Source organism: Protopterus annectens, chromosome 16.part0, assembly GCF_019279795.1.
Source record: "Protopterus annectens isolate FY-2018-M chromosome 16.part0, PAN1.0, whole genome shotgun sequence".
NCBI classification, from domain to species: domain Eukaryota; kingdom Metazoa; phylum Chordata; order Ceratodontiformes; family Protopteridae; genus Protopterus; species Protopterus annectens.
Window position 1 is genome coordinate 325,099,785 of NC_056750.1, and position 27,114 is coordinate 325,126,898.

The 27,114-nt window shown below is 41.6% G+C and overlaps 1 protein-coding gene across 2 annotated transcripts in view; it reads right to left on the minus strand.

The window, feature by feature from the left end:
* The window catches only part of LOC122790285 (LIM/homeobox protein Lhx3), a 1,376,718-nt gene that overhangs the window by 802,017 nt on the left and 547,587 nt on the right, over nt 1-27,114 (minus strand). For both annotated transcript variants that reach the window (XM_044057789.1, XM_044057787.1), the window contains exon 8: nt 21,061-21,190. In XM_044057789.1, the coding sequence (XP_043913724.1) occupies nt 21,061-21,190 (130 nt within the window). The remainder of the gene's footprint in view (nt 1-21,060; nt 21,191-27,114) is intronic.

Here is a 27,114-nt window from a genome sequence, read left to right on the forward strand (position 1 = left end):
TACCTAAAGGTATTATAATACTATCATCCAAAGCAGTCAGACAAAGACATTAAAGACTGGGATGGATCAATGAAACCCTGTGCTGTGTGAGTAAATGCATCCTGTGAGAAAGCTTGTGGTAAAGTACAGTTTTGTACCTACCATAAATGTAGATGTTCGAAGATCCACATTGCTGCAGTCCTTACACTTGGGTAGTCCGCTGTCCTCGGTCGGCCCGAATATCAAAGTATAAGGCTGACGTCGGTCAAGGCGCATTTGACTGACATCAGGACGTCAGGGTACAAATGCGCATGACCGACGTCATATCCTCAGTCTTTTCTTGCCCCAGATGTCAGAAGACCCTAAAAGAAAGGTCAAAACCAAAAGACAGCAAACAACCAACCAACCACCCTTGCACTAACTATATGTACAATATATACAATATACACAATATGTACAACCCAACCCACACAACCACCTCTAACTGCAGAGGGAAGGAGGGAGGGTAAATTGGACTGCAGCAATGTGGATCTTCGAACATCTACATTTATGGTAGGTACAAAACTGTACTATGTTCTTCATCTCACATTGCTGCAGTCCTTACACTTGGGTAGAATCCCAAAGCAGAGGTAAGGGAGGATGGCTAACTACAAGGAAGCAGGAGCTGCCAAAATGCCCTGCAAAACAGCAGTGGCAAAACCAGCCCTGGATTTAGAGTAAAGTGGCAGGTGATAATGCCTAGAGAAAGTATGCACTGAACTCCAAGTAGCTGCCTCCAAAATATCCTTGGTTGCCACTACCCTCAAAAAAGCTGTTGAAGTGGCAGTAGCCCTAGTGGAATGAGGCCTAATCCCAGCTGGAACCTCCTTGCCATGATGGGAATAACAGAAAGCAATGCAAAACCCAATCCACTTAGAAATAGTTTGTTTTGAGACAGGCTTGCCCTGAGAACTCAAAGCAAAAGAAACAAACAACTGCTGAGACTGCCTGAACCCTTTAGTTCTGTCCAAATAATAACGCAACTGCCTGTGTACATCTAAAGTGTGCAAAATCTTTTCCCCTTTATTTTGGGGATTTGCATAAAAAGTAGGCAAATGAATAGTTTGGTTTAAAGCCACACTAGAAACCACCTTAGGCATAAAGGAAGGATTAGTACGTAATGATACCCTATCCTTATGGAAAATCAAGAAAGGCTTAACCACCATAAGGGCCTGCAATTCAGAAACCCTTCTTGCAGAGGTAATTGCCAACAAAAAAGCAGTCTTCCATGATAAATATTTCAACTCAGAAGTAGCTGCAGGCTCAAAAGGTTGTAGAGTGAGTTTCTCCAACACAAAATTGAGATCCCAAGCAGGAGTAGGAGCTCTTCGTGGGGGTCTTATATTCTTTGCCCCTCTAAGAAATTGCTTGAACAAAGGATGAGAAAACAATGGTGGGACACAATCATAGTGAGCCGAAATTGCTGCAGCATGAACCTTAATAGAAGAGAAAGACAAACCTTTGTCCAGTAACTCAGTAAGATATTGAAGAGCCACACTCAAATTAGGCTCAGAAACATCAAAATCTTTGCTGCACTCCAAAATAAAAATCTCTTCCATTTATCTGTACACTTTCCTTGTACTAGGCCTTCTAGCTTCCAAAATCACATTCAAAACTTGTTGTGGAAGTTGAGACCCTCTATGGTTCAAAACAGAATATGCCAGGCTGTTAGGTGAAGAGAGTGAAGTTAGACATTCAGCAAATGGCTGTCCTCCTGTGACAACAGGTGTGGAATCAAGGCAAAGGCCATGGAGGCTTCCGTACCAGACTTCTCAGTAATGGGTACCAGTGCTGTCGAGGCCAATCTGGAGCTATTAAAATCATCCTTGGCTTGTCCTGTCTGACCTTTAGAAGTACCTTTGGGAGGAGAGGCAGAGGAGGAAAGGCATACACATGAAGATTGCTCCAATTGAAAGAAAGAGCATCCACTTTCCAAGCTGTGGGATGAAACCTTTTGTGCAAAACTTTGGCAGCTGATGGTTTAGTGGAGAAGCGAACAGATCTATGTCTGGAGTTCCCCATGACACTGTCAATTTCTGAAATACATGAGGATCCAATTTCCACTCGTGGGGATCCATAATTGCCTGCTCAACACATCTGCTAAGGAGTTCTGTGCTCCTGGCAGAAACCTTGCCTGAAGATTGAGCTGTAAACTGAGAGCAGTCTCCCACAAAATCATTGCTTGCCTGCATAGAGGATAAGAATCGTTCCCCTTGCTTGTTGATGTACCACATGACAGTTGTGTTGTCTGTTAGAATCAACACCTGCCCTGGAAGAAGTAAATCCTTGAAAGCTATTAATGCAAACTGGACTGCTAACATCTCCTTCAGGTTGATATGTAGATGTTGTAGTCTGGCAGGCCACTTGTCTTGTATCCACTTTCCATTTAGATGAGCTCCCCAAGCTTTGTCTGAGGCATCTGTCGTTAAAATCTGACTCGCCTCTGGCCGGGTCATAGAGAGTCCCTTGTTTAGGTGACATTCCTGAGCCCACCACAAAAATTCCTTTTGAATGCAAGGTATTATTTGAATGACAGTGTCTAGATCCTGGCAGTGCTGTGTCCATACATTTTTGAGATACCATTGCAGCTTCCTCATATGCAGTTTGGCATTGGGAAGCACCAGAATACAAGATGCCATGAACCCTAAAGCTTGAAGGACTGTCCTTGCAGTCAGCCCGGACTGATGAGATAGCTGATTGAAGTAAAGGGATAGACTCTTTTGTTTGTCCGGGGTTAAAAAGGCCATCTGGGATGCTGTATTCAGTCTCACACCCAGAAAGCACATGTCCTGAGAGGGTACTAGACTGGACTTTATTTCGTTCACAGAATACCCCAGGCATCTTAGCACTGCTATCACATATTCCAAATGATGAAGAAGCTCTTCCCTTCCTTGAGCCAGAATCAGGCAGTCGTCCAAATAAGGATAAATTTGTATTCCTTTTAGCCTGAAGAAAGCTATCACTGGAGCCAGAACTTTCGTGAATACTCTGGGCGCAGTAGATAAGCCAAAGGGCAATGCAGAGAACTGATAGTGAGAAGTCCCAGCTCGAAAACGCAGATACTTCCTGCAACTTAGTCTGATAGGAACATGAAGGTAAGCCTCCTTGAGATCCAAAGTTACCATCCAATGATCTTTGCCCAGCAGAGGTAAAAGCTGCTGTAACGTCAACATTTTGAACTTGGGAATGTCCAGATAAGTGTTGAGGGTAGATAAATCCAAAATTGGTCTCCACGTGTTCCCCTTCTTTGGTACTAGGAACAGGCGAGAATAAAATCCTAGGCCCACTTCTGGCATAGGGACCGGCTGTATGGCCCCTATTTGGAGTAACAGAGAAACTTGCTTGTGAGCCTCTATTCTTTGTTGAGGAGGAACGTCTGGCATGCCTTTGAAAGGAGGCAAGGTATGGAAATAAAACCTGTAGCCGTGATGTATGATATCCAACACCCATCTGTCTTGGGTAATTAAACTCCAATTTTCTTTGAAAAGAGCCAACCTTCCTCCCAAAGGTGCTGCCAGACGAGAAGGCTCTGGCAGCTGAAAAGGTAGGTCATTGGGTCTGTTTACGAAAGGACTGACCCCTGCCCTCACCAAGACTGTGCAGGAGAACTCCTGTTCTAGGCCTGAAAGAGCCCTGAGCTCTGCCCCTACCACGTCTAGATCTACCCCTAGACTGGGAATCATAAGAAGGATACGTCCACCCCTTAGTAGGCCAATTTCTACTAAACTTTGGAGGCTGGACCTGCAAAAAATCTTTAACAGTCTGCATAGACTTAGCCTTGTCTTCCATTTTCTTTAAAACTGCCTCAACAGGAGGACCAAACAACACGTCAGATTGTAAAGGAGCATCTAAAATCCTTGTTTTAACATGTTCAGACAAATTTTGATCCCTTAGCCAGGCGTGCCTGCGAAGAACTGACCCAGTGGCAGCCACCCTAGACGAGGCCTGTACAGCATCAAAACCACATTGCAAAGAATGCTTACCCACCTGTTCAGAAACATGTACCAAATCCTGCAACTCTTTACAATCAATACCTACTGCCAGAGCATCAACCTTAGACTTCAATTGTGAAAGGAGATAGTTTTGGTATTTCAACATGTGAAACTGGCAATTCAAAGCCCTCATAGCAAGAGTGGAAGAAGTATAAACTTTCTTTCCCCATCTATCCAAGGCCCTAGCCTCTTTGTCTGCAGGAACCGGATTCTTTACAACAGAAGCCTTAACACCTTTAGGCCCCTGGCTAACAGTTTCTGGGTCTGCCCTAGGACTCTTAAAAAGATACTTATGAGCTTCAGGCACCCTGTAATACCTATCCGGCTTAACAGGAGCAGGAGGCAAAGAATCAGGATTAAGAGAAGCCTCTGAAAAACATCTTCCACTACATCCAAAACAGGAGGTATAGCCAAAGGCCTATGCTGGGGTAAAAAAAAAATTCCCTAAGCCTTTTCCTGGAATCAGAGAAGTCCTGACCTTCCCACTTAAAATGCTCCCTCATGGAATGAAGAGTTTCTGAAAAGAAAAATCCTCAGGAGGAGAAGCAGAAGGAGTAGAATCATCCACATCAGAATCAGAATAAGGAGAGTACTCCTGCAAATCTTCAGCCGAAGACTCTGAAACATCTGAAGCCTGCTCAAAACCCCCAGCTCAGGCTCCATCCTAGGTCTCTTATCAGGAGGGGCATAGAACCCCTAATCAAAGTAATCAAATCTTCTGCCATTTTAAGCATATGCTTCTTGGGCACAGTTCCTGAAGAGCTAGGGGTAACACCAACTGAAGCCAAACCTGGCCTGCCCCTGGGAGAAGCCTTTGAAAAGAAGGAGAGGGCCTAGCCACCCTGGGAAGGGAGGGAGTATAGTAACCTGAGAAGCCCCTCAGCCTGACTTGCCTCCTGAGAGGCCACATCTTGCAATAATAAAGTCTCACCCTGGGAACACAAAGAAACCTCCGGTGGAGCCACCGGCTCCACCGACACCTCTAAAGAACTGGCGTCCGGTACAGGCGGTTCTTCTAGCCTAGGCTTAACTGCTTTGTCCTTGCGCTTCTTGAAGAAGCGGGCCGGAGCATCCGACGGCATTTTATAATTGCACCGCTTCCCAAAGACTAACCTTGCACAATCCAACCTTCTCTTTATAGTGCGTTTATTAAATCTAGCACAAGAGCGACAGCCAACAACGTCGTGCTCAGGCCCTAAGCAAGGAATACACAAAGTATGATAATCTCTATGCGGTATCTGTTTCCCACAAGAAATGCAATTATTAACTTTTTCTGACATCCGGTAAAAGACTGAGGCAAGAAAAAACTAAAATATTCCCTAACGGGGTACTTAGCCAACTTTGAACTCGGTCTGAAACTTCGAAATCGAAAAATCTCAGAACGCCAACCGGCACTTGCAATGCTGCTTCTGCATCGGACCATGCGGCAAAAAAGACTGAGGATATGACGTCGGTCATGCGCATTTGTACCCTGACGTCCTGATGTCAGTCAAATGCGCCTTGACCGACGTCAGCCTTATACTTTGATATTCGGGCCGACCGAGGACAGCGGACTACCCAAGTTTAAGGACTGCAGCAATGTGAGATGAAGAACATCTGCCCTTTTCCATTATGAAAAGCGAGAAAGTACAGCTATGTACACTTACCATAAATGTAGATGTTCGAGTGTACTCGTTGTAGTCCTGACTTGTGGGACTTCCTGCTGTGGAAGCCCTTGGCAGGCCCATCTACCAGAGAATACGTCACCCACCTCCTGAAGCCGTGGAGGCCTTGTCTGGCATCACTATGCCCGAGTATAAAGGGAGTCAGCAGACACCATGACATTGGTACTTTCTTGCCTCCAACAAGAAGGAGTCCCCCAGTAAATCCCCATGGTCAAGAGTCTGTGAGCCTGTATTTCAGAATAAGTGTGAAGGAGAAAGGGGGCCACCCTAACAGACGGTGAAGGGAAGGAAAGAATACTGCAACAGTGAACATACTCAAGCATCTCCATTTATGTTAAGTGTACACAACTGTACAATGCTCATGTTCACTGTTGCAGTCCTGACTTGTGGGATGATTCCCAAGGCTGAAAAGGAGGGTGAATGGAAAGTTTAAGGACTTGAAAGGATGCCCTGCAAAATGGCAGTGGAAAAACGTGCCCTGGAAAAAGTAGGAAGATGGTTGCAGAACAGGTGCTCTGTACCTTTAAGAAGCTTTTCTAAGTCTGTGTGTGCATATAAATTCCAAGCATTGCATCTTCAGTGTCATTTTGAAGGTACAGTCAGTGTGTTAACATCTATGTGCATGATAGCTAGTTTGTTTATAAGTTAAAGTTACTTAACTTGGTTTATGATGTGTTTGTATATAATAAAGCTGCTTGAACAAGAGCCTAAATCGTTCGCCTGTTTCTTCCTGATCTAGCAAGCGACATAGTGTCAGAACGGGATTGTGAAGATTTCAGCACGAGGTGCAGAGGTAACGGCAAAGGCAAACTAAGTGAACTGAGAGCAAAAAAAGGGGCTAGAAACAAGCAAAAGGTAAGGAGAATATGCACGAAAGAATTATTTATTAAAAGAGATAAAATGGAGCATTACAAGGGCACAAAACGTATTGTTAAGCAAATGAATAGCAACAATCTTTATTAAAAAGAGAAGCATAAAAAACTCATTAATCAAACAAAATGTTTGAAACAAGGTTATTTGATAAAAAAGCATGGTTAAAGTAAAACAAGCATGTCTAGAGTTAAGCACAGGAAAGTATAATGGGCATGAAATGAGATTAAATGAGCAAACTAAATATAACAGAAGGGGCAGAAAAGGGCACAATGAGCATGTGTTTTGGCATAACTTACTACTTTGCATTGATTGAAACCTTGAATAGCATAAAAAGAGTTATTCAACGTATCTCAAAGTGTGTTAAGGTACTTACAGTGTGTGTTTATTACTGTGCATTTACTCCAAAGAGTTTGTCGTGTGCAAAGTGTAACTATTTTGTGAAGTGCAGTCAAATACAGCCATTTCGAAAAGCTTCTTGTGCATGGATGTGTCTATTTGCAGAGTGCTGCCATTACAGTGTTTCTTTCACTGTATAGTGTATTTGGCAAAGGTTCATAGGTTGGTACTAGGCTATCAGCCCTAGGGCCTATACAAGCCTAGCCATAACAATTCCCTGGCTATTTCTTCCCACATTATTTACTTTCCTGGACCCCTGTCTAGCAGGGCGACTGACGTGATCCCTGGGGTGAATTTCCTTTCTCCCATCCAATCGTCAAGGTTCCTCTTGAAGAGGTCCAAAGAGGCACTCTGCTTGACATGTATGGGCAATCTATTCCAGAGTCTGGGGAGTCTCTGGGTCAGGAACCTATCCCTCCAGCATGTTTTGTTTATTGTGATGACAAGGTATAGATACGTGGAGCGTGTAACACAGAGGTATTGGGATTTCTTTAAGTGTAGCATGTCCAACAGCTCTGGGTTTGACATGGTCTTGTATGTTAAGCAGAGATCGTCTCTGTGTAGTCGATATGCGGCAGAGTATAGCTGGAGTTTTAAAGGCGGTCAGCGTGGGGCATCTGCTTTAGGCCTGTGATTCTTTTAGTGAGGTATTTCTGAGGCCTTTCCAGTTGTTGCAGATGTCTTGAGAGGTACATACCAAATGGGGCGTTGTATTCTATAATGGGTCTAATGAGGGATGAGTACAGTGGGACAATGACCTCCTTTTTTCTGGATGAAAAGCCCTTCGTGATGAGGTGTGTCACATAGAAGGATTTCCTGACTGTTGTGGCGATGTGGTTATCGAAGGTGAGACCACTGTCCACCTGTGTCCCTAAGTCTCTTATCACACTTTCTGTGTTTAGTGCACTGCCACCTATATGGTAATTCATGGATATATGTTTTTTCCCAAAGGGGATAACAATACATTTCTTGGCATTGAGCTTGAGCCCATGGCTCTGGCACCAAGCATCTGTTTCTGTAAGGCCCTTTTGTAGAGTATCCACATCATTTGGGGATTCAATAATGGCTCCCAGTTTGCAGTCATATGCAAACTTTGTTAGCCAGAGTCCCTTAGTGCTGACCTGTACTTCAGAGAAGTAGATGCCAAACAAGAGCGGCCCTAGGACTGAACCCTGAGGTACTCCACTTGTCACTTGTCTGGAGCTGGATTTGGAGTCGGCTACTTTTACAGTGTGGGTTCTATCAGTAAGCCATTTAGCAACCCATTGGGTGACATAGGGATTAATACCCAACTTAGTAAGTTTATCTATGATTCCAGAGTGGGGAATGGTGTCAAAGGCCTTGGCAAGGTCTAGATAGGCTGTGTGGACCACCTTACCCTTGTCCATGGCTCTGGAGACTGATTCAAAGTCGTCAATCAGGTTCAGGAGACAAGATCGGCCCTTCACAAACCCAAACTGGGTGGGGTCCAGTGTTTGAAGGTTGCCAGTGTCTTTGTTTATAAGTTCCATGATAATACGCTCCATGGCCTTGCAGATAAGTCTTGTCAGACTGATGGGACGGTAGTTTCCGGGATCCAAGGTGGATCCCCCCTTGTGGATTGGGATAACTGTAGCTCTGCGCCACTCAGTGGGCACAAAACCTGAGGTGAGGCTATGATTAAACATGACACTTAGGTGAGGTGCCAGTTCATATTGTAGTTCATGTAGTACACAGCCCGGGATGTCATCTGGTCCCATGGATGCTGTATTCTTGGCTTTAGAGAGTGCGTTTTGTACCTGTGAGGCCGTTAGTACTTGAAGTTGGCAATCTTCGGTATTGAGATGGGCCATTTAGGGGTGAGAGGGGGGGGGAAGTTGGCACTGAATCGATCTGCCAGGATATTGGCAATATCCTTTGGATCAGTATATTTATTGCCATTCTGTTTTAGCTCAGATCAGATCTGAGCATTGCCATTAGATTCTTGACATAGTTATAGAATGCTTTGTGGTTGTCTTTGGAATCTTTGGCAATTTTATTTTCATAACTAGCTTTGGAGGATTTTATGAGGCATCTCAGTTTCTTACTGAGGCTAGTAAGGAGTTTTTGCATCCTGGGATTTTCCTCTTTTCTGCAAAGTTTCTTCCTTTTGTTGTAAAGTTTGTTTATGGCAGGGGACCACCAGATTGGCTTCCTTTTTTTTGGATGAGAGCATTTTGGTTCTATTTGGGATGGCACGATTCATGCATGAGTGGATGTGCTCGTACAGTGCCTTAGTGTAGGATTCAGCAGTTGAACTTTCAGTTCCCGTCTGCATGGGTGTCATGAAGTTTGTCACTTCTGACTTGAGTAGCATGAAGTTGGCTTTGGAGAAGTTTTTTATGGTGGCTTCTTTACTGGGGGGTGGGATGTGGATGTTAAGGGTGATTAGCTTATGGTCAGACCTGACTAACGAGGGGGTGACCATAGGTATGGAGCATTGATTTGCCATGTTGGTAATGACCAGGTCTAGGATATTGGAGCCCCTGGTGGGACTATGGATTAGTTGATCCAGGGCGTTGGAATTTATGAATTCCAAGAACTGTTGCGCAAAGGTGTTGGGACATGGGTAGTTTTCCCAGTTAATGGCAGGGTAGTTAAAATCACCCAGTATTAGGGTGTTTGGTTCTATCTTAATATTTTCCAGTATGTTTAAAAAGGTGTAGTGAGAATCTTGGGGTATGGTGGGGGATCTGTAGCAAGCTACAACTTGGATTGCAGTCTTACCTAGTGTTAGTTGCACTTGGAGAATTTCAGACACATTGTGTTGGCCAACTAGCCTGGTGGTGTGAATATCCTTGGTGAATATTGACACTCCTCCACCTTTAGTGTTTCGGTCCTGGTTTGGTGGCGAAAAGTGTGGTAAGAGTTGTAGCCTGGTATTGCAGGGGTGCTCTCTGGAGCCTTGAACCAGGTCTCAGTTACTGCACAGATATCGATGTTCTCCATTTTTAGGAGTGCCTCGAGAGAGTGCATTTTGAGGTTTAGACTTCTAGCATTGAGTAGCATTACCTTCTGATTTTGCATGCTTGTACCTGTTATGGTGGTGGTTTTGTCCTTTGAAGTTTGCCTAAAAAAGGCACTATAGGGGTGGCAAGAGCCTTAGCCAGTAACCTGAATCCCAGGGGCAACAGGTGCAGACCATCTCTGGCAAAGCATCGTGGTCTGTCAATCATGTCATCCCAGGCAGACAGATACTGGATCCCCTTTGAATGACACCATAAGCTAAGCCAATTGTTGAAGTCAATCATTTTATCCTTATATTGTGGTATCATTCTGGGCGAAGGCAGGATGCTACTCAGGGCTAGGGTCATACCTGCCTGGGCCACATGATCCGAGAGCTCTTCCATGTCTCTTCATGTAGTCCAGGGAGGTACGTCTCAAGTCATTCACTCCAACATGGACAATGACAGAGTCATATTTATACTTGTTGTGGAGTGACTTGAGTGCATGCGTTATGTGGCGGATCCTGGCACCAGACAGGCAGCTGACTGTAATTTTCTCCTTATTCAACCTGGTGAGAGGGACATCAGTGTGCTGGACTATAGAGTCACCTATGACTAAAGTGTTAGGTACATTGTCTTGCCTTAGGGGCTGTTGCTGGGTGGCACACTGGTGTTGTGAACTATGTGACACATTGGTTGTGATTGGTGTTTGTTTGCGTTTCAGCTTCAGAGGTCTTTGTTGCTTGGGCAGGTTACAGTTAAGGGCCTCTGCATATGTGGATTTAGTGTTGCTATATGTGGGTGTTGGTGGTGCGGGTTTAGAAGGGCTGTGTGTTGCTTGAGGTGTAGTGTGGGTGTTAACCTTCTCCTCTTGACTATTTAGCACAATCTTGGGTGGAGAGAGCTTTGCTTCCATTTTGGCTATGTAAGTGCATCTCTCACAGGTTGTAGTGTTGTGCAGCCATTTTGGGAAATTTCAGTGTGCTATATACTATTATTCACAAAGTGCAGTTATTTCATAGTATTCTCACTCTGAGCTTCTCCTGCCCAGTTCATTCACAAAGTATAATTACTTTGAAACAATTTAATCGCAAATTGCAATTACTTCAAAATAGTTTATTCATACAATACAGTTGCTTCAAAACGTTTCTGCAGTTATTTGAAATGTTTATTATAATGACAAATTACTTTTACAGTCAAATAATTTCAAGATAAATGGCTCATACAGCAAAATAATTTCAAGACAAGTGACTTTTACAGTAACGTGATTTCAGAGTATTACAGTGCCCAGGAGACTTATTTCATAGCGTTCAGTTATACAGAGGATTATCGAGCTATTTGCAAGTACTGGCATAAATTTCAAGCTCATGTGTATTTGTGTGTACAAGTCTGTGTGTTTGTGTATATTTGAAAGAGGCTTCACTAAGATATGTTAATAAGGCAGATGGATTATGCAAGCCACAACCACTTGCATTTGATCAGAATATTGCAAAGAATTGGAGAATATTTGAGCAAGAGTATGATATATTTACACAAGCAACTTATTCTGATAAATATGCACACACCAGGGCATTTATTTTACTAAACATAGCAGGGTCAGAGGCCACTGAAATCAGCACTCATTTGTTTATGCACCAGCAGTGTATGAAGGTGAAGGAGAAACACGTACTGTTGTGCATGCTGAATCAAGGGAAGACCCAGAGTGTCTGAAGTGCAAATTCAGAGAAATGTGTAACCCCCTAGGCTAATGTTACATTACAGAGACATTTGTTTTACATGAAAGATCAAAAGCAAGGGGAAACTTTTGCAGCTTACATTACTGACCTAAGAAACAAAGCTAAAATGTGTCAGTTTGGTGATTTAAAAGATGAGTTAATAAAGGACAGACTCATGTGTGGTATTAATAATGCTGCTGTGAGAAAGATTTTGCTTTTGTAACATTGACTTGACGCTGAGCAAAGCCATTGAGATTTGTCAGATTCATGAAGTTACAGAAAGGTACACAAGTATGCTTGCTAGTGATAACAGCATGGTTTCAACAGCCTCCAAAGCTAATGTAGACAGAATGCAACATGTGGCAGGAGAATCAGGCCTAAGCACATGACAGCAGCAGCTCCTGTAGGACTTCCAGGTAAAACTCAGTCTTCTAGCAAATACCAAGACCAGTTCAGTTAAAGGAGCATGTGCAGTGCAGAACCAAGGCTATCCAGTGCAGATACTGCTCAGTACAGTATAGAGGTGAATCAGCAAAACCCAAATCTAGCTTTACTATTAACTGTCGCAATTGTGGTGCCACCCATGAGTCCAGAAAAGAATAGTGCATGGCATTTGGTCAGCAATGCCACAAATGTAAGAAATGGAACCATTTTCAAAGATTTTGCAAATCAAGTAGACCCAGCACAGTTACAAAGAAGGGTCACTCAAAAAAGCAAGTTGACCAAGTAAACCTGCAACAGTCGCTTTCTATGCAGATGGTATGTCACTGATTGGTGAAAAGATTGATGCATTAGATTTACTGGCAAGAAATGAAGACCCTTTTACTGTTCGGCTCAATGGTAACTCCACCAAGATCAAAGTAGACACTGGTTCAAAGTCTAATGTTATGTCTGCAGATACTTTTGCAATGGTCAGAGCTGGTGAACAACTAAATGTGACTAGTTGTGTGAAACTTGCTGCTTATGGAGGTGAAGAAATTCAAACTGAAGGCTCAGTAGTGCTTTCATGTTATGTGGCCAAGAACTGTTATAGCCTTTTATTCTATGTGGTTCGAAGATCTGTGCAGTCATTACTGGGTCTCAGGGACAGTTTGAGAATGAATCTGCTTTCTTTTATCAAAGAAGTTCATCAAATAAGCACATCCCAGTTCCAGCTTTACTAACACTATTTTTTTCAGAGTATGCTGTTTACGATGAAAAGTTGGGCAAATTCCCAGTGGTATAGTCTATGAAACTAGACCCAGAGATCAGTCCAGTGGTCAGACCAGCAAGAAGAGTTCCCATAGCTATGCAGCATAAAGTCAAAGCTCAGTTGGATAAAATGTTGCAACAAGGTGTAATTTGCCCAGTTACAGAACCTACCGAATGGGTGTCGTCCATGGTAGCTCATAAAAAAGGCTCACATGAAATCAGAATATGCATTGAACCAAGAGATCTGAACAAAGCATTGAAGAGACAGCAACATCCTGTGTGTACAGTTGAAGTCATTGCAGCCCTGATACCGAATGCCACTGTTTTTTTCGGTCTTGGATGCATTTCATTTTGGCAAGTGATGCTTGATCGCAAATCTTCACTACTGACTACATTCAGTACCCCATTTGGAAGATATAGACTCCTCAAGATGCCATTTGGAATAAATTCTGCAAGTGAATCTTTCAGCGTGCAATGGAGCAAATTGTTTCGGGTTATCCTTGTGCCATAATAGTAGATGATTTATTGGTCGGAGGCAATGGTGGGGCAGAGCATGACAGAAATCTTAAGAGAGTTCTAGACAGAGCATGTGAAGTGAACTTAAAGCTTAATCCTCTGAAGTGCAAATTCAGACTACCAGAAGTTACATATGTAGGTCATTTAGTTAAAAGTATTGGCTTAAGACCAGACCCGTCCAAGCAAGCAGCCATTCTTGAAATGCCAGCACCAGATAATGTGCAACCTCTACAACATTTTCTTGGTATGCTCAACTATATAGGCAAGTTTATACCAGGCTACAGTGAATTAACAGTGCCTTTGAGAGAGCTCACACAAAAACGTTAGATGGTCATGGCTAGAACAGCACCAGAAATCATTTGAAGTTCTTAAGCAGAAAATTGCTACCTCACCAACATTAAGATACTATGATGTCACAAACCAGTTCCTGCGATGCTTCAAAATTTGGTTTAAGTACAGTTATTCAAGAAGGCAGACCAGTAGCCTACGCATCTAGAACACCTACCCAGACTGAGATGCAGTATGCTCAAATTGAGAAGGAACTTTTGGCAATACTGTTTGCATGTTCCACGTTTCATGATTATATATATGGTTGAGATATCCAGATTGAAACTGAACATCAACCTTTGGTTACTATTTTAAAGAAGTCTATACATTCAGCTGCAGCGAGATTACAAAGAATGATGCTCAAACTGCAAAAGTACAACTTCAAAATGGTCTATACGAAAGGCAAACTTCTTAATCTGTCTGATACCTTATCCAGATCACCCAGAAATACAATGGAACAGCTTGACTCAGAGAATTTTGACTTTGATGTCATGGAAGTGCGTAATTTTCTACCACAAGACTTGATGAGCTACGAGATCATACAATGACTGATTCAGTTTTGCAAAAGCTCAATCACTACAACAGTGTTGGATGGCTGTCGATACAATCTAGAGACCACCCGATGTGCAACCTTACTTTCCTTACAGAGATTAGTTGTTGATGGAAGATGGCATCAAAGGTACAAAAATTGTTGTTCCTGCTTCCTTACAAGAGTATATCCAGATTTTGCATTGTGGTCACCCAGGTTCTGAATCTACTAAGAGAAGGACAAAAGGACTCATGTTTTGGACTTTTCTAGTGAAAGACATTGATACAGTACTTTCTTTCAGTTCAGTGTGTAATTGTACTAAACCGCATTTGCAAAAAGAGCCACTTCAGCTGAGTCAAATCCCTGAACTACCTTGGTCAATAGTATTTTCTGACATTCGAGTGGAACAAACAACATTACTTAGTACTGGCAGACTCTTATTTGAATTGGTTTGAGATTGATTTTCCTACCTAATCGAACTTCTACTACAGTCATTACCAAGTTGAAATGCCATTTCTCAGTCCATGGCAGTCCACAGAAATTACTCTCTTGACAATGGTACCCAATTTACCAGTCAATTGTTTCAGAAATTTGCAAGAGAGTGGGACTTCGTACATGTTACTAGTAGTCCAGAGTATCCACAATCAAATGGACTTGCTGAATGTGCAGTACAGAGTGCAAAGCAATTATTTGAGAAGTCAAAGCATACCACCAATTTTTTTTAAATTTACTCAATCTCAGAAACATACCCCGTGATGATATACTTGGATCACCTTCTCAGAGACTTCTATCCAGGCAAACCAGAACAACATTGCTTGCCAGTTCTAGTTTACTGAGTCCTAAAGCTAAACACAACAAAGCCATTAGAGCTCAGCTATTTAAAAAGCATTCTTTCAAAAGTCCAGCTATGACAAATCGAGCAGATTTCTTCATCCGTTGAAAGGAGAGATGGTGAAGATACAAACAGTGAAAGGGTTCGATCGGATTGGTCAAGTAACGAGTACGTGTGCAGAGCCGAGATCCTATTTTGTTAAATCTGAGGGTGTGGAGTACAGGAGAAATCACAGACATCATCTTCCTCTAGCAGAACCGACAGCATTGTTCCTATGATAAAGACCAACTCTCAGAGCAATCCAGATGATATTCCTGTCCCATAACATGTCTTGTCTGCTGAAACTGTTACGGCAGATAGCCCCCAAGTATCCTAAGATTGAACAGTCAGCAGAGACAATTCCAGTTGCCAAACAGGATCCCAAAATTTATGTCACACAATATAGTAGCATCTCAAAGCCCAGTGTGAAATACACAGCAACGTGGACATAGTTTTTTTTTATGTACCTAGCTTTGTACAGTGTTTTATATGTACCTAGCTTTGTATAGTTTTTTTACATGTACCTAGCTTTGTATAATTACATGATGACAATTATTCTTGTATAAATTGCATATTTATTATTTCCAGTGATAATGACCGACTCATTTCTCAAAGAAGGAGGATGTCGAATACCAGGTGTGCCGCACCTTTAAGAAGCTTTTCTAAGTCTGTGTGTCTGTGTATATAAATTCCAAGCATGTGTTGTCTTCAGTGCTATTTTGAAGGTGCAGCCAGAGTGTTAATATCTATGTGCATGATAGCTAGTTTGTTTATAAGTTAAAGTTACTTAACTTCGTTTATGATGTATTTTGTATGCAATAAACCTGCTTGGACAAGAACCCACAATGTTATCCTGTTTCTTCCTTACCTGGCGAGCAACAATGGTAATGTTTGGTGAAGGTATGACCTGAGGGCCTAGTATCTGCTTCCAAAATATCCATGATGACCACCACTTTAAGAAAGGTAGTAGAGGCAGCAGTAGCCCTAGTGGAATGCGTCCTTACAGCATCAGGAGATTTCTTACCATGATGGCTGTAGCAAAAGGAAATACAGTTGGAGAGCTATTTGGAAATTGTTTTGAAACCGGGTTCCCCTTCAAGTTAGTGGCAAAGGCCACAAAATTTGGTCTGCTTTCCTGACATTCTTGGTTCTGTACATTCTTTGGATGTGCCTATGCGGATTCACTTCAGAAGATCGAATTTCCAAAATCTCGAACTGCAAATAACTGAAACCAAAAGCTTGAGTTTCGGAAACTCGAACTTCTGAAGGGAAACCATCAAAAAAAAAAAAAACACAAACTTCGCTTTTGCAGGGGGGCAAAGCCCCCCTGCACCCCCCCCCCCATGTAGGGGGCTGTGCCACCCACACCCCCCTACTTAAATATACCAACTCCAAGATTGCGCTACAGTGGGGAGATGGGAAACCTCCCGTCTTGCGCTGTATCTGAGCAAAGCGGAGATTTCTCACTTCCTGCCAACACCGCAAAACAAATAAAACATTACGTACACACAAGGCATACAACAATACTTGCCTCTGTGTGCACGTAATGAATTAAGGTAAGTAAAGTCTTATTTCTAAACACTACACACATTCAATTTACTAAAATCTCGATCATATGGTCTCGGCCATATGAAATTCGAGATTTCAGTAATTCGATTATGTGAAGTGTTCCCGCCTATGCACATCCAAAGAATGGAGGATCCTTTCTAGAATCTCAGCCCTATGGTTGACAGTTCTGCTATTAAAGCAAGCACAAAAGTGACAGGAACATTGTGTTCAGGCCCCAAACAAATCACACAAAAGGAATGACAGTCCCGATGTGGTATCCTTTTGCCACAACAAAAACGGTTAACTTTCTCTGACATTAGTCAAAAAGCACATGAAAAGTTGTCCAATGGGGTACTTGGTTTTAGATGTCTTTTCTCTTTTGTGCAGACTGACTGACACACTGACTAGCAACTCTGCTTTGGACTTCAATGGCAAGAAAGAACAGAGGTCATGACGTCAACCGACTCCATTTGTACTCAGGCATAATGGCATAGGAAAGGGCATCCATTGGCTTCAGGAGGAGGGGAATATATTCCCTGGTAGTCAGGCCAGCCAAGGGCTTCCATGGCAGGAACGCTCACAATTCAGGACTGCAACAGTGAAATATGAAGAACACCTACTACTGCCTGTGCCAAAATGGAGACCAGCATCATCTATGGAAATCCCTTAAGAATCTTTAGAACACTGGCTATCATAGGAAAGGGTGGAAAAGCATACAGTAACATCTCGGTACATGGGAATGAAAATGCATCTGGCTTTACAGACCTTTACGCAAGAAGTCCTAGAGCAGAATTTCTTTAGCTGTCTGCTATGACTTAAGGTAATCAGACCTACTTGAGGTATTTCAAACCATGGGATCAATTCCTGAAAGACACTTGGGTGCAACTTCTATTCACGGAGGTCTTGATCAGCTTTGTCTGCTATAACACTCCGCAAGTAGCCTGGAAAGTCGGACTGTAATGAGTTACTAGTCCACAGGCTACTATTGCTAGTCTGTAGAGGGGGGCAGGATCTTTACCTCCCCCCATTTATGTACCACATTACTATGGTACTGTATCTGATTACTAGTAGAGGGCCTGGAATACAAAGATGCTTTACAGATTTCAGATTCATCTTGTGCAAAAAAACTATTTCCTTAAGCACATAAAGGGTAACTTCAACAGTACTCAAATAATAATCACTTTCATGCAAATACACAACCAACTAAATTCCAATACATGTTTCTGCAGGAAGTCAGGCTTTGTCCCTACCGAATGGCGCACTGCTACAGTCATCCCTCTCCACAACTAGACTGCAGTGGAAATACCACAGCATAATCCTAAATGTTTGATCAGGATTTACTGTATCTCACGGTGTTGAAGGGTGCTGAGATCCATCAGGACCAGGACCAAATATGACTGCTTGCTTCTTGTCAGTAAGTATTCACACCAATAAGGACACAGTCCATGCTATGGCTATAATAACAGAACACAGATTGATAGGGGTCCATTCAAATTTCTGTGAGATGATGCTCAAGCTGCACTTAAGCTACATTCTCAAAAATACAGTGGTTAGAGATGGGGCAGAAGTTATCAAAAACATTACCATCAAGAATGGTTGCTTGAAGACAGGTGTGACCAGTCCCTCTTTCAAGGGAGATGGGGACACTACAGTTCTCACAGAAGAAATCAATATTCTGAAAACAACTGCTCCAAGGACAACAAGGCTGGCTTACCATACTCACTACTTTGAGTAAGGATCACACTAGCACTGGCTCTGCCTCACACCCTGAAGTGTGAGTGTATCTTAACATTATTACCACAATTTCATGGACTCCAGCAACTTATTTACACTGCTGGTGATCTCCCAGTTCTTCATATGGGGCCAATAAACTTGGACATGAGCTTGAGAAACTCATGTAACGGGATGGGTATTCATAATTAATTGTCCCTGTATTAACAGTTATACATGGAATTCCATACACCTATTACTTGCACAAACAGTAATGTAATTTTGCTATTCTAATAAAGTGGCTAATTGTGAGACAGAGTTTTGTTATGCATTCTCTTCTGTAATACTACCATTCTGAATAAAATGGAATATGCCTGTGATTGATTTCTAAGACTTCTATTTGTTTTCTTGTAATATATGTCAATGTTTAGGGACTAATTTCATGGGTAATCATGAACAGTCTTTCACAACTCATTATCCAAAACAGATGGCTTGTATTATGCTTTTTGTTTTCTGTTTCAGCCCTACTGTTTTGGTACAGGCTGCACACAATGGGCACTGTTTGGAGACCTTCTGTTCTATAAAAACTCAACCATTGCAGGTTTTTCATTTTGGATTCCCATATCCCTTTCTCTTTGTTTACACTCTTGATATCAATCTCTGATAGGGAAAGCAATCAATAGCCTGCATGTCTTTGCGGCCTCTTTGCATTCTATTACCTTTCCTTCTCTAATTATTTGTTCCCAATACCTTGGTTCCTTTGCTTGCTTCCTCCAATAAATTCCGACCACCTCTTGTCCATTCTTTGTACCCCTAATTGCTGTCACCCCTATCGAGGAATCTCCTTTCTTCATTCCCGTGTTGGCTTAGTTTTTAATATACTTTCTGCTACTTCATGAATATAACATGGAATGACTCATTCTCCATAAGGATCTGTTTCCAAAATCTCATTCTTTCCTTATTTCTTGAATTACACCACTGCTTCATTATCCATTTCCACATCAAACTGTAGCTAGTACAGTACTATAGTACTTAATAACTGGAACATTCTGAAAGTCAACAACAACATTTTTAAAACATTAGATGGGAAATCTAAATTTGTTTACAAAACAAAACGCCTACTTGAACATCCTTTAACTGTTTTGAAATCCACTATGGACTTTTTAGATACTAGGATCTCTGCTGATGAAAGCGGTGTTATGCACAGAGTTGTTCAAGAAAGACTGCAACAAGACTACAATACTTCACAGAAATAACATGCATATGCATTCCCATCATATGTTTTCAAATGTAATGAGGAATCAGTTTTACAGGGCTTCTAGATTACACACCGAAGGAGTTAAATACAATGTGGCCATGACTGATATGAAGGAGAGACTCAAAAACAGAGGCTACTTTGAACGGGAAATAAACATTGAGCTGGCCATTGTACAATTAGAAAGAGAGAGAATACAGCCAAACCACTTTTTTCTAACACATCAATAATCTCAGATCCTCCAAGCAATAATCGTACAGAGACCACTAGGAAGCATAGGGTGGTCCTACCATATGCCAGTAATGTTGAATACATTTGTGACATCATTAAAAAGAATTGGAAGATTTTAATGATTTATAATACTATCAAGGACATTGAAGGTGAGACGCCCCTCTTTTTGTTTTAAGAAGAATCTAAATTTTAAAACAGTGCTTGTGCTTTGCCTTTCAGTCCAGAGATGACATCCAACATATGTGAGTTGGTATGTTCCCTTCCAGGGCTTGTTCATCATGTAAATACCTTACTTCCAAAAATGAACTTGCGCATCATATTTATTTTAGGAAATATTATTGTTGTGCTTATGCAGACTGTAAAACCAAACATCATATATATTGCCATATCGGAAGCTTGTGCAGCTTTTTATATTGGGAAAACTGACAGGCAATTTAAAGAATGGATCTCAAAGCATATGAGTGACATTAGATTGTGAGATTCATTGTGTGATGTTAATGATTCCTTTGTACAAACATATTATGCAATGTCCACGTCATGCTTTTCAGTTTATGACGTTTTAAAGGAAGATTTACGAGGTAGCAATATCACTGATATATTATATATATATATATACATACATATATATATATATATATATATATATATATATATATGTGTGTGTGTGTGTGTGTATGTGTGTGTGTGTGTCTGTTTATTTAATGAATAATAGATTAGATTGATCAAAAATAAAAACACTGAACAAACTTATCAGTGATGACATTCACTGCAACTTCAATTACTGGAACTAAAATAATCGCAAATGTAAATCATTAGATTACATTTGTGATTACAATAAAAAAACAGATTTTACTTGTGGGGACCCCCCCCCCCCACACACACACACATTCCTGAACTTAAATGAGCTAACTCTAGGAATGCACAACAGAGAAGAAAGAGAAAACTGCTAAACTATGTAAAAATTGATCTTCTGAAATTCAATCATTACATAATTTGCACAACTTTGATAAATTGTCTCAAAATTTCAGCATACAACAAATATGTACAATGACAAAACATACAACAGGTGTGTGTGTGCTTATATATACATATACACACGCGAGAAATGGGCACTATAGTTTTATGTATATGCAAATATTACAAAGTCATGTAAATAAGATTGCATAGAAAAATATGACACTATAAAATATTTAATCACAAAACAAAAAAAGTTTAAGAGATATGTGCATCCAATGTACATAAGCATTTTTATGTCTAGTACCTTTGCTGTAACGGCAATAAAATCTTTGAACGTCTTCAGTTTGTCTCCTTCTAAGGTCTTATGGTTGGCAAGCTCCACTCTAAGCAGGTAATGCAAACCTGATTCAAGGTCAGACGCGTATAATTTAGATCTAAATGGAATGACCAAATTGTATATAAAAGATTAGCATAAACCGGTTACCATTTAACTCACATATGTAAAGCAGTTAACACAAGATGAGCAGAGAATTATGCCAGGAAACTAAATCCACATATGCATTTTGATATATCATGTGACTGAGCTTAAGAAGCTTCCTCAACTGCAATAAAAAAGTAAGTAAACAAAAAAAAAAAAAGAAACTTACCTAAGTTGTTAGGTCAGGTGCCATTTAAAATACAGTATTCTCTTTGCGTAAGCCTTGAGATGAAGCCATATTAAAAGCAGGCTTCACAGTTTACATAAAGTTTCAATAAATCAGTGAAAATAACATTGAATCAAGAATCTCGATTAGCGTAGAACGTGCTGTATCTGAGTATAAACACATTTTGTTTGTATGCTACAAAGCTTGGGAAAACCAAGGCTAAGGAGTCGTGTAGAACAAAGTTTTGGTATTACTAATAAATACTGCAGACACACTCAGTGAAGTCAGCAAGTTAGTTCGGACTGACAAACAGAAGAGATTAAATACCCAGCATTTCAGAAAGTAAGTTAGCTTTTGGACTGATATGCAAAAGGGTATTTTGCAGTACAGACACTTGAGCCCAAGTACAGAAATCAAGTCAAATATTCATACTATTCAGGATGAAAATACTGTTCCAGTTGATATTATCCATGTATATACACAAAGCACAAGAACTAAAACTAAAAAAAAAAACATAACACTAACACCAGGGTGAATGTTCACTTCTTGTGTTTATTCTGGTACCTCAGCATTTCAACTTCAAATGAATACTAAAACATTAACACACGCCTTGTTTCTCATCTAATAAGAGTAATTTCATGCCACCAAAACAATCAGTATGTATAAAAATGTTTGAGAATGTGGTTTGCAGAAAATTTTAACGAGTTTGATGTTTTTCTTAACAGTGAAAAAACAATTTGTTAAAGAAAGAATGGCTTGAAATTCAAATGGTATGTTCCAAGTTAGATGAATTTGTCTTTAGGCAAGCAGATAAGGGGTGGTTAATTGGGTTGTAATGAACAAGAGATACTACGAAGGGACGGTTTAAGACTTGATTTGTCTGGTGGATAACCATGTTGAACTGTCTAATAGTCCTTTGTTGAAATTCAATGAGGAGGAGTTTGAAATTTTGGAGAGGTGAAAGACTGGGTTTCCTGGAAAACCGGGACGTACAAAGATATTAAGTAACCCAAGGAACCGAAATTTTACGTTATACTAAAAATTCATAACCCCCCCCCCCCCCCAGAAGACCTATTGTTTCTATGATAGGTCCTATCTGGAGAATGTGGGTCTATTTTTGGATTTCCGACTGAAAAAATACTTGGAAAAAGTACCATCTCACATTAAAAATATGGGTGACTTGTGTGAAGGACTTAAGAAAATCAAATGGTAGGAGAATTATTTTTGGGCCACAATGGATGTTAGCTCACTTTACATGAACATTGACACTAGAAGGGGCCTAGAAGTGATGGGAAGAATGAGGGGGAGCACCCTCATTCATCATTCCTTCTACTCCTGCTGGAGTTTAGCCCAACACACAATTATTTTAGATGGGGCAAGCATTTTTTTCTTCAAAAGAGAGGCACAGCAATGGGGGCAGCTTTTGCCCCCACCTAAGCAGTGGTATATACGAGTGATTTTGAAACTCAGTTTATGTATCATACCACCTTTTTAATTGAAAATGTTGTCTACTATGGTAGATTCATTGATGGTTTAATTTTTGTTTCTAAGGAAGAGCAACGGGGTTTTTGAAATTTATGGAAGATATTAATGGTACAGCATATGGTTTAAAGTTTATATACCAGTTAAGTTCTACTAGCATTACTTAACTGGATGTGGAATTGTATGTAAATGAAAGTAATATGGTACAAGTTAAACCGCACAGTTAACTTTTTGCATGCAGACAGAATGCACCGCCCACATTTGATTAAAGCACTGCCCTATGGAGAATTTAGACGGGGCTTTCAAAATTCATCTGAAGAAAGGTTTAAACAGGTACTTTTAACTGATGTTTTTAATAGACTCCATTGTAGAGGTTATTCAGAATGTCTTTTGAAAGAAGTAAGGAAGTTAGTGTTTGGGGGGGTGAGAGTGAATTATCAATGAGACCAAGGGGTGAGGAAAAATAAAGGGAATGATAAAAAGAAAAGGAAAGCACAGTATTGGAAGAAAAACTGTTTTTTGTGACAAAATTTTCCCCTTTTTCTAAAACGATGAAGGTCATCATTAGGGAATTTTGGTATATGGTAATGGACGATATGAGTGTAGGACAGCTCTTCCCGAAGTTTGTGACTTTCTTGTATGGCAGATATAGCAACTTGAAAGTACTCAGTGGGAATAGTGGACAGTTGATGAATGAAGGTAGAGTGGGGTATGCATCTGTGTGGAAATTGTAGCGTATGTACTAGGGTCAGAAAAGTACAGTTTTGTACCTACCATAAATGTAGATGTTCGAGTGCTCATACAGCTGCAGTCATCACACTTGGGTTATCCTGCCATCAGGCGGGTCCTCAGTCGGCCAAATTCCAAAGTCTAGGTCCGGCGTCGGTTGTCGTCGCTTCCTCCCTGACGTCGGTGCGGCAGGGGTATAAAAGAGGCAGCCAACGCCATTTTCTTCAGTTTTTTCTTGCCCCAGATGTCAGGTGCCCCCAGAAAGGAAGGCAATACATGATGTTATGCAAACATACATAAGTAAATAAATCAAAACAGTAGTTGCAAGCAAATACACCATGAAGGAATACCCCAAATAGGTTGTATGTAAAAGGTGTTTGTCATAAGCCCTGTCCTAAGAGGGGATGGGGCGAGGGTAACCTGGACTGCAGCTGTTTGAGCACTCGAACATCTACATTTATGGTAGGTACAAAACTGTACTATGTTCATCGTGCATACAGCTGCAGTCATCACACTTGGGTAGAATCCCAAAGCTAAGTAAGGGTGGCTGGTACTAAGCGGAATTAGGAGGGGCTAGAATGCCCTGCAGGACTGCTGTGGCAAAGCCCGCTCTAGATTTTGAGTATAGTGGAAGGTGGTAGTGCTTGGTGAAAGTGTGCACTGAACTCCAAGTAGCTGCTTCCAAAATGTCCTTGGTAGGGACCCCCCTGAGGAAAGCTGCTGAGGTAGCTGTAGCCCTGATGGAGTGGGATCTAATGAATGTAGGCACTGACTTTCCATGAAATGAATAACAAAAGCGTATGCAGTGGGCTATCCATTTTGAAATAGTCTGTTTGGAAATAGCCTTTCCTTGAGCACCTGTAGCATAGGACACAAAGAGCTGCTCAGATTTCCTGAATGACTTTGTTCTGTCCAAGTAATAACGAAGTTGCCTGTGAATGTCCAAGGAGTGTAGTAGCCTCTCCCCTTTGTTCTGTGGATTTGGATAAAAGGTAGGTAAATGAATAGTCTGATTCAAAGCCACACTGGATACTACCTTTGGCATGAAGGTAGGGTTGGGTTCGTAAGGAAACCCTGTCCTGATGGAAAATGATGAATGGTTGCACAGCCATGAGGGCCTGTAGCTCTGAAACTCTGCGTGCGGAGGTAATAGCCAGAAGCAAGGCTGTTTTCCACGACAAGTATTGTAGCTCTGCTGAAGAAGCCGGCTCAAAAGGAGGCAGTGTCAGCTTCTCCAATACGAAGTTGAGGTCCCAAGCTGGAGCTGGTGGTTTCCGTGGGGGTTTTATATTTTTTGCCCCTCTGAGGAACTGCCTTAAGAGGATGTGAGAATAAAGGAGGATCCGTATTGTATTGTGCTGAAATGGCTGAAGCGTGGATCTTGATGGAAGAGAAGGAAAGGCCACTGTTTAACATCCCAGCTAGGTACTGTAAAATCTGAGGTATATTTATTACCCAAGGATTCTGGCCCTTTGCTTGATTCCAGGAACAAAATCGTTTCCATTTGGCGGAGTAGGTTTTTCTAGTAGAGGGTCTCCTGGTCTCCAAGATGACAGCCTGTACCTCTTTGGAGAGGAGAGTCTGTTGGCAAATTAAGGTATTTTCCATGCAGCTAGATTTAGAGTTCTGAGCTGGCTGTGAAGGGTCTTGTAGTTGTGCTGGGACAACAGAAGAGGAACTTGAGGTAGGATCCATGGTGGTGAGTGTGACAGGCTCTTTAGGAGAGGATACCAGTGCTGTCGTGGCCAGTCTGGAGCAATGAGAATCATTTGTGGCCTCTCTGCTCTGGTTTTTAATAGGACTTTGGTCAGTAGAGGTAGAGGAGGGAAGGCATAGACCGTCAATGCTGTCCAATTGAAAGAGAGTGCGTCCACTTTCCAGGCCTGTGGATGATAGGTCCTTGAGCAGAATTTTTCCAACTAGTAATTTCTGTGGGTAGCAAATAGATCCATGTCTGGCTGTCCCCATGCTTGAGTTATCTTTAAGAAGACTTGAGGATGCAACTTCCATTCGTGTGGGTCTGTCAATTCTGCTTAAGTTGTCTGCCAGTGTGTTTTCCTTCCCTGGTAGGAATTGTGCCTGCAGTTGAACTTGTAATTCCAATGCTGTGTTCCACAGGGTCATAGCTTGCCTGCACAGGGGGTATGAATGCGTCCCTCCCTGTTTGTTTATGTACCACATAACTGTGGTGTTGTCTGTCCTTATTAATAGCTGGTCAGGATGCAGTAGGTCCTTGAAGGTCACAAGAGCATTTTGCACAGCTAGCATCTCCTTTTTGTTGATGTGTAGGTGCATCTGTTTTTGGGACCATTTTCCCTGGATGCACTGATCTGTCATGTGTGTTCCACAGGTGTAGTCTGAGGCGTCTGTTGTGATGATTTGACTTGCTTGTGGTATACAGAAAGGGAGACCAGTGTTTCTTTGGCATGCTTGAGCCCACCACAAAAATTCATTTTGAAGGCATGGAATGAGTGGTAAAATTGTTTCCAAGCTGTGGCTGTGTTGAGACCATAAGTTTTTTAGGTACCATTGTAGTTTCCTCATATGCAGCTTTGCAAATGGTATTAGTAGGATGCAAGATGCCATGAACCCCAGAGCCTGCAGGATTTTACTTGCAGTTAGCCTGGTTAAAGTTGCCATTTTGTTGAAGTATTGAGACAGTTGCCCTTGTTTGTCTGGCATGAGGTAAGCCATCTGGGCCGTTGTATTTAAGCTGGCACCCAGAAAAATTATCTGTTGAGAGGGTATTAGTTTTGATTTCTTTTTGTTCACTGTGTACCCCAGGCAGTTTAACAGTTTTATTACAAACGCCAGATGCTGCAATAGAATGTCCTTGCTGTCCGCTTGGATCAGGCAGTTGTCCAGATATGGGTAGATTTGTACTCCTCATTGTCTGCAGAAAGAAATTACTGATGCCAGGCATTTCGTAAACACTCTGGGCGCAGTAGATAAGCCAAAGGGCAATGCAGAGAATTGATAATGGGTTGAACCTGCAAGAAATCTGAGGTATCTTCTGCAATCTTGTCTGATAGGGACATGCAGGTATGCCTCCTTGAGGTCCAACGTTACCAGCCAAGACTCCTTGCTCAGCATGGGAAGAAGCTGCTGTAATGTGAGCATCTTGAATTTTGGTACCTCTAGATATGTGTTTAGAATAGATAGGTCTAAGATGGGTCTCCAATCTTTGTCCTTCCTTGGTACCAGAAATAGTCTTGAATAAAAACCTTGACCTTGTTCTTTTGCAGGTACCTCTTGAATTGCTTTCATATCCATGAGAGCAGAAATTTGTTTTTGTGCCTCTGCCCATTGATTTTGTGGCAGGTTTGGCATGCCTCTCATTTTTGGAAGGGTGTGAAAGTGGAACCTGTAGCTTCTGTCTATAATATCCGGAATCCATTTGTCCTTTGTAACAATGTGCCAGTTTTTTTGAAAAATAAGGCCAGTTTTCCGCCCAAAGGTGCTGCCATTATTGCTTTGTTTGGCAGGCATAGGGGAAAGTCATT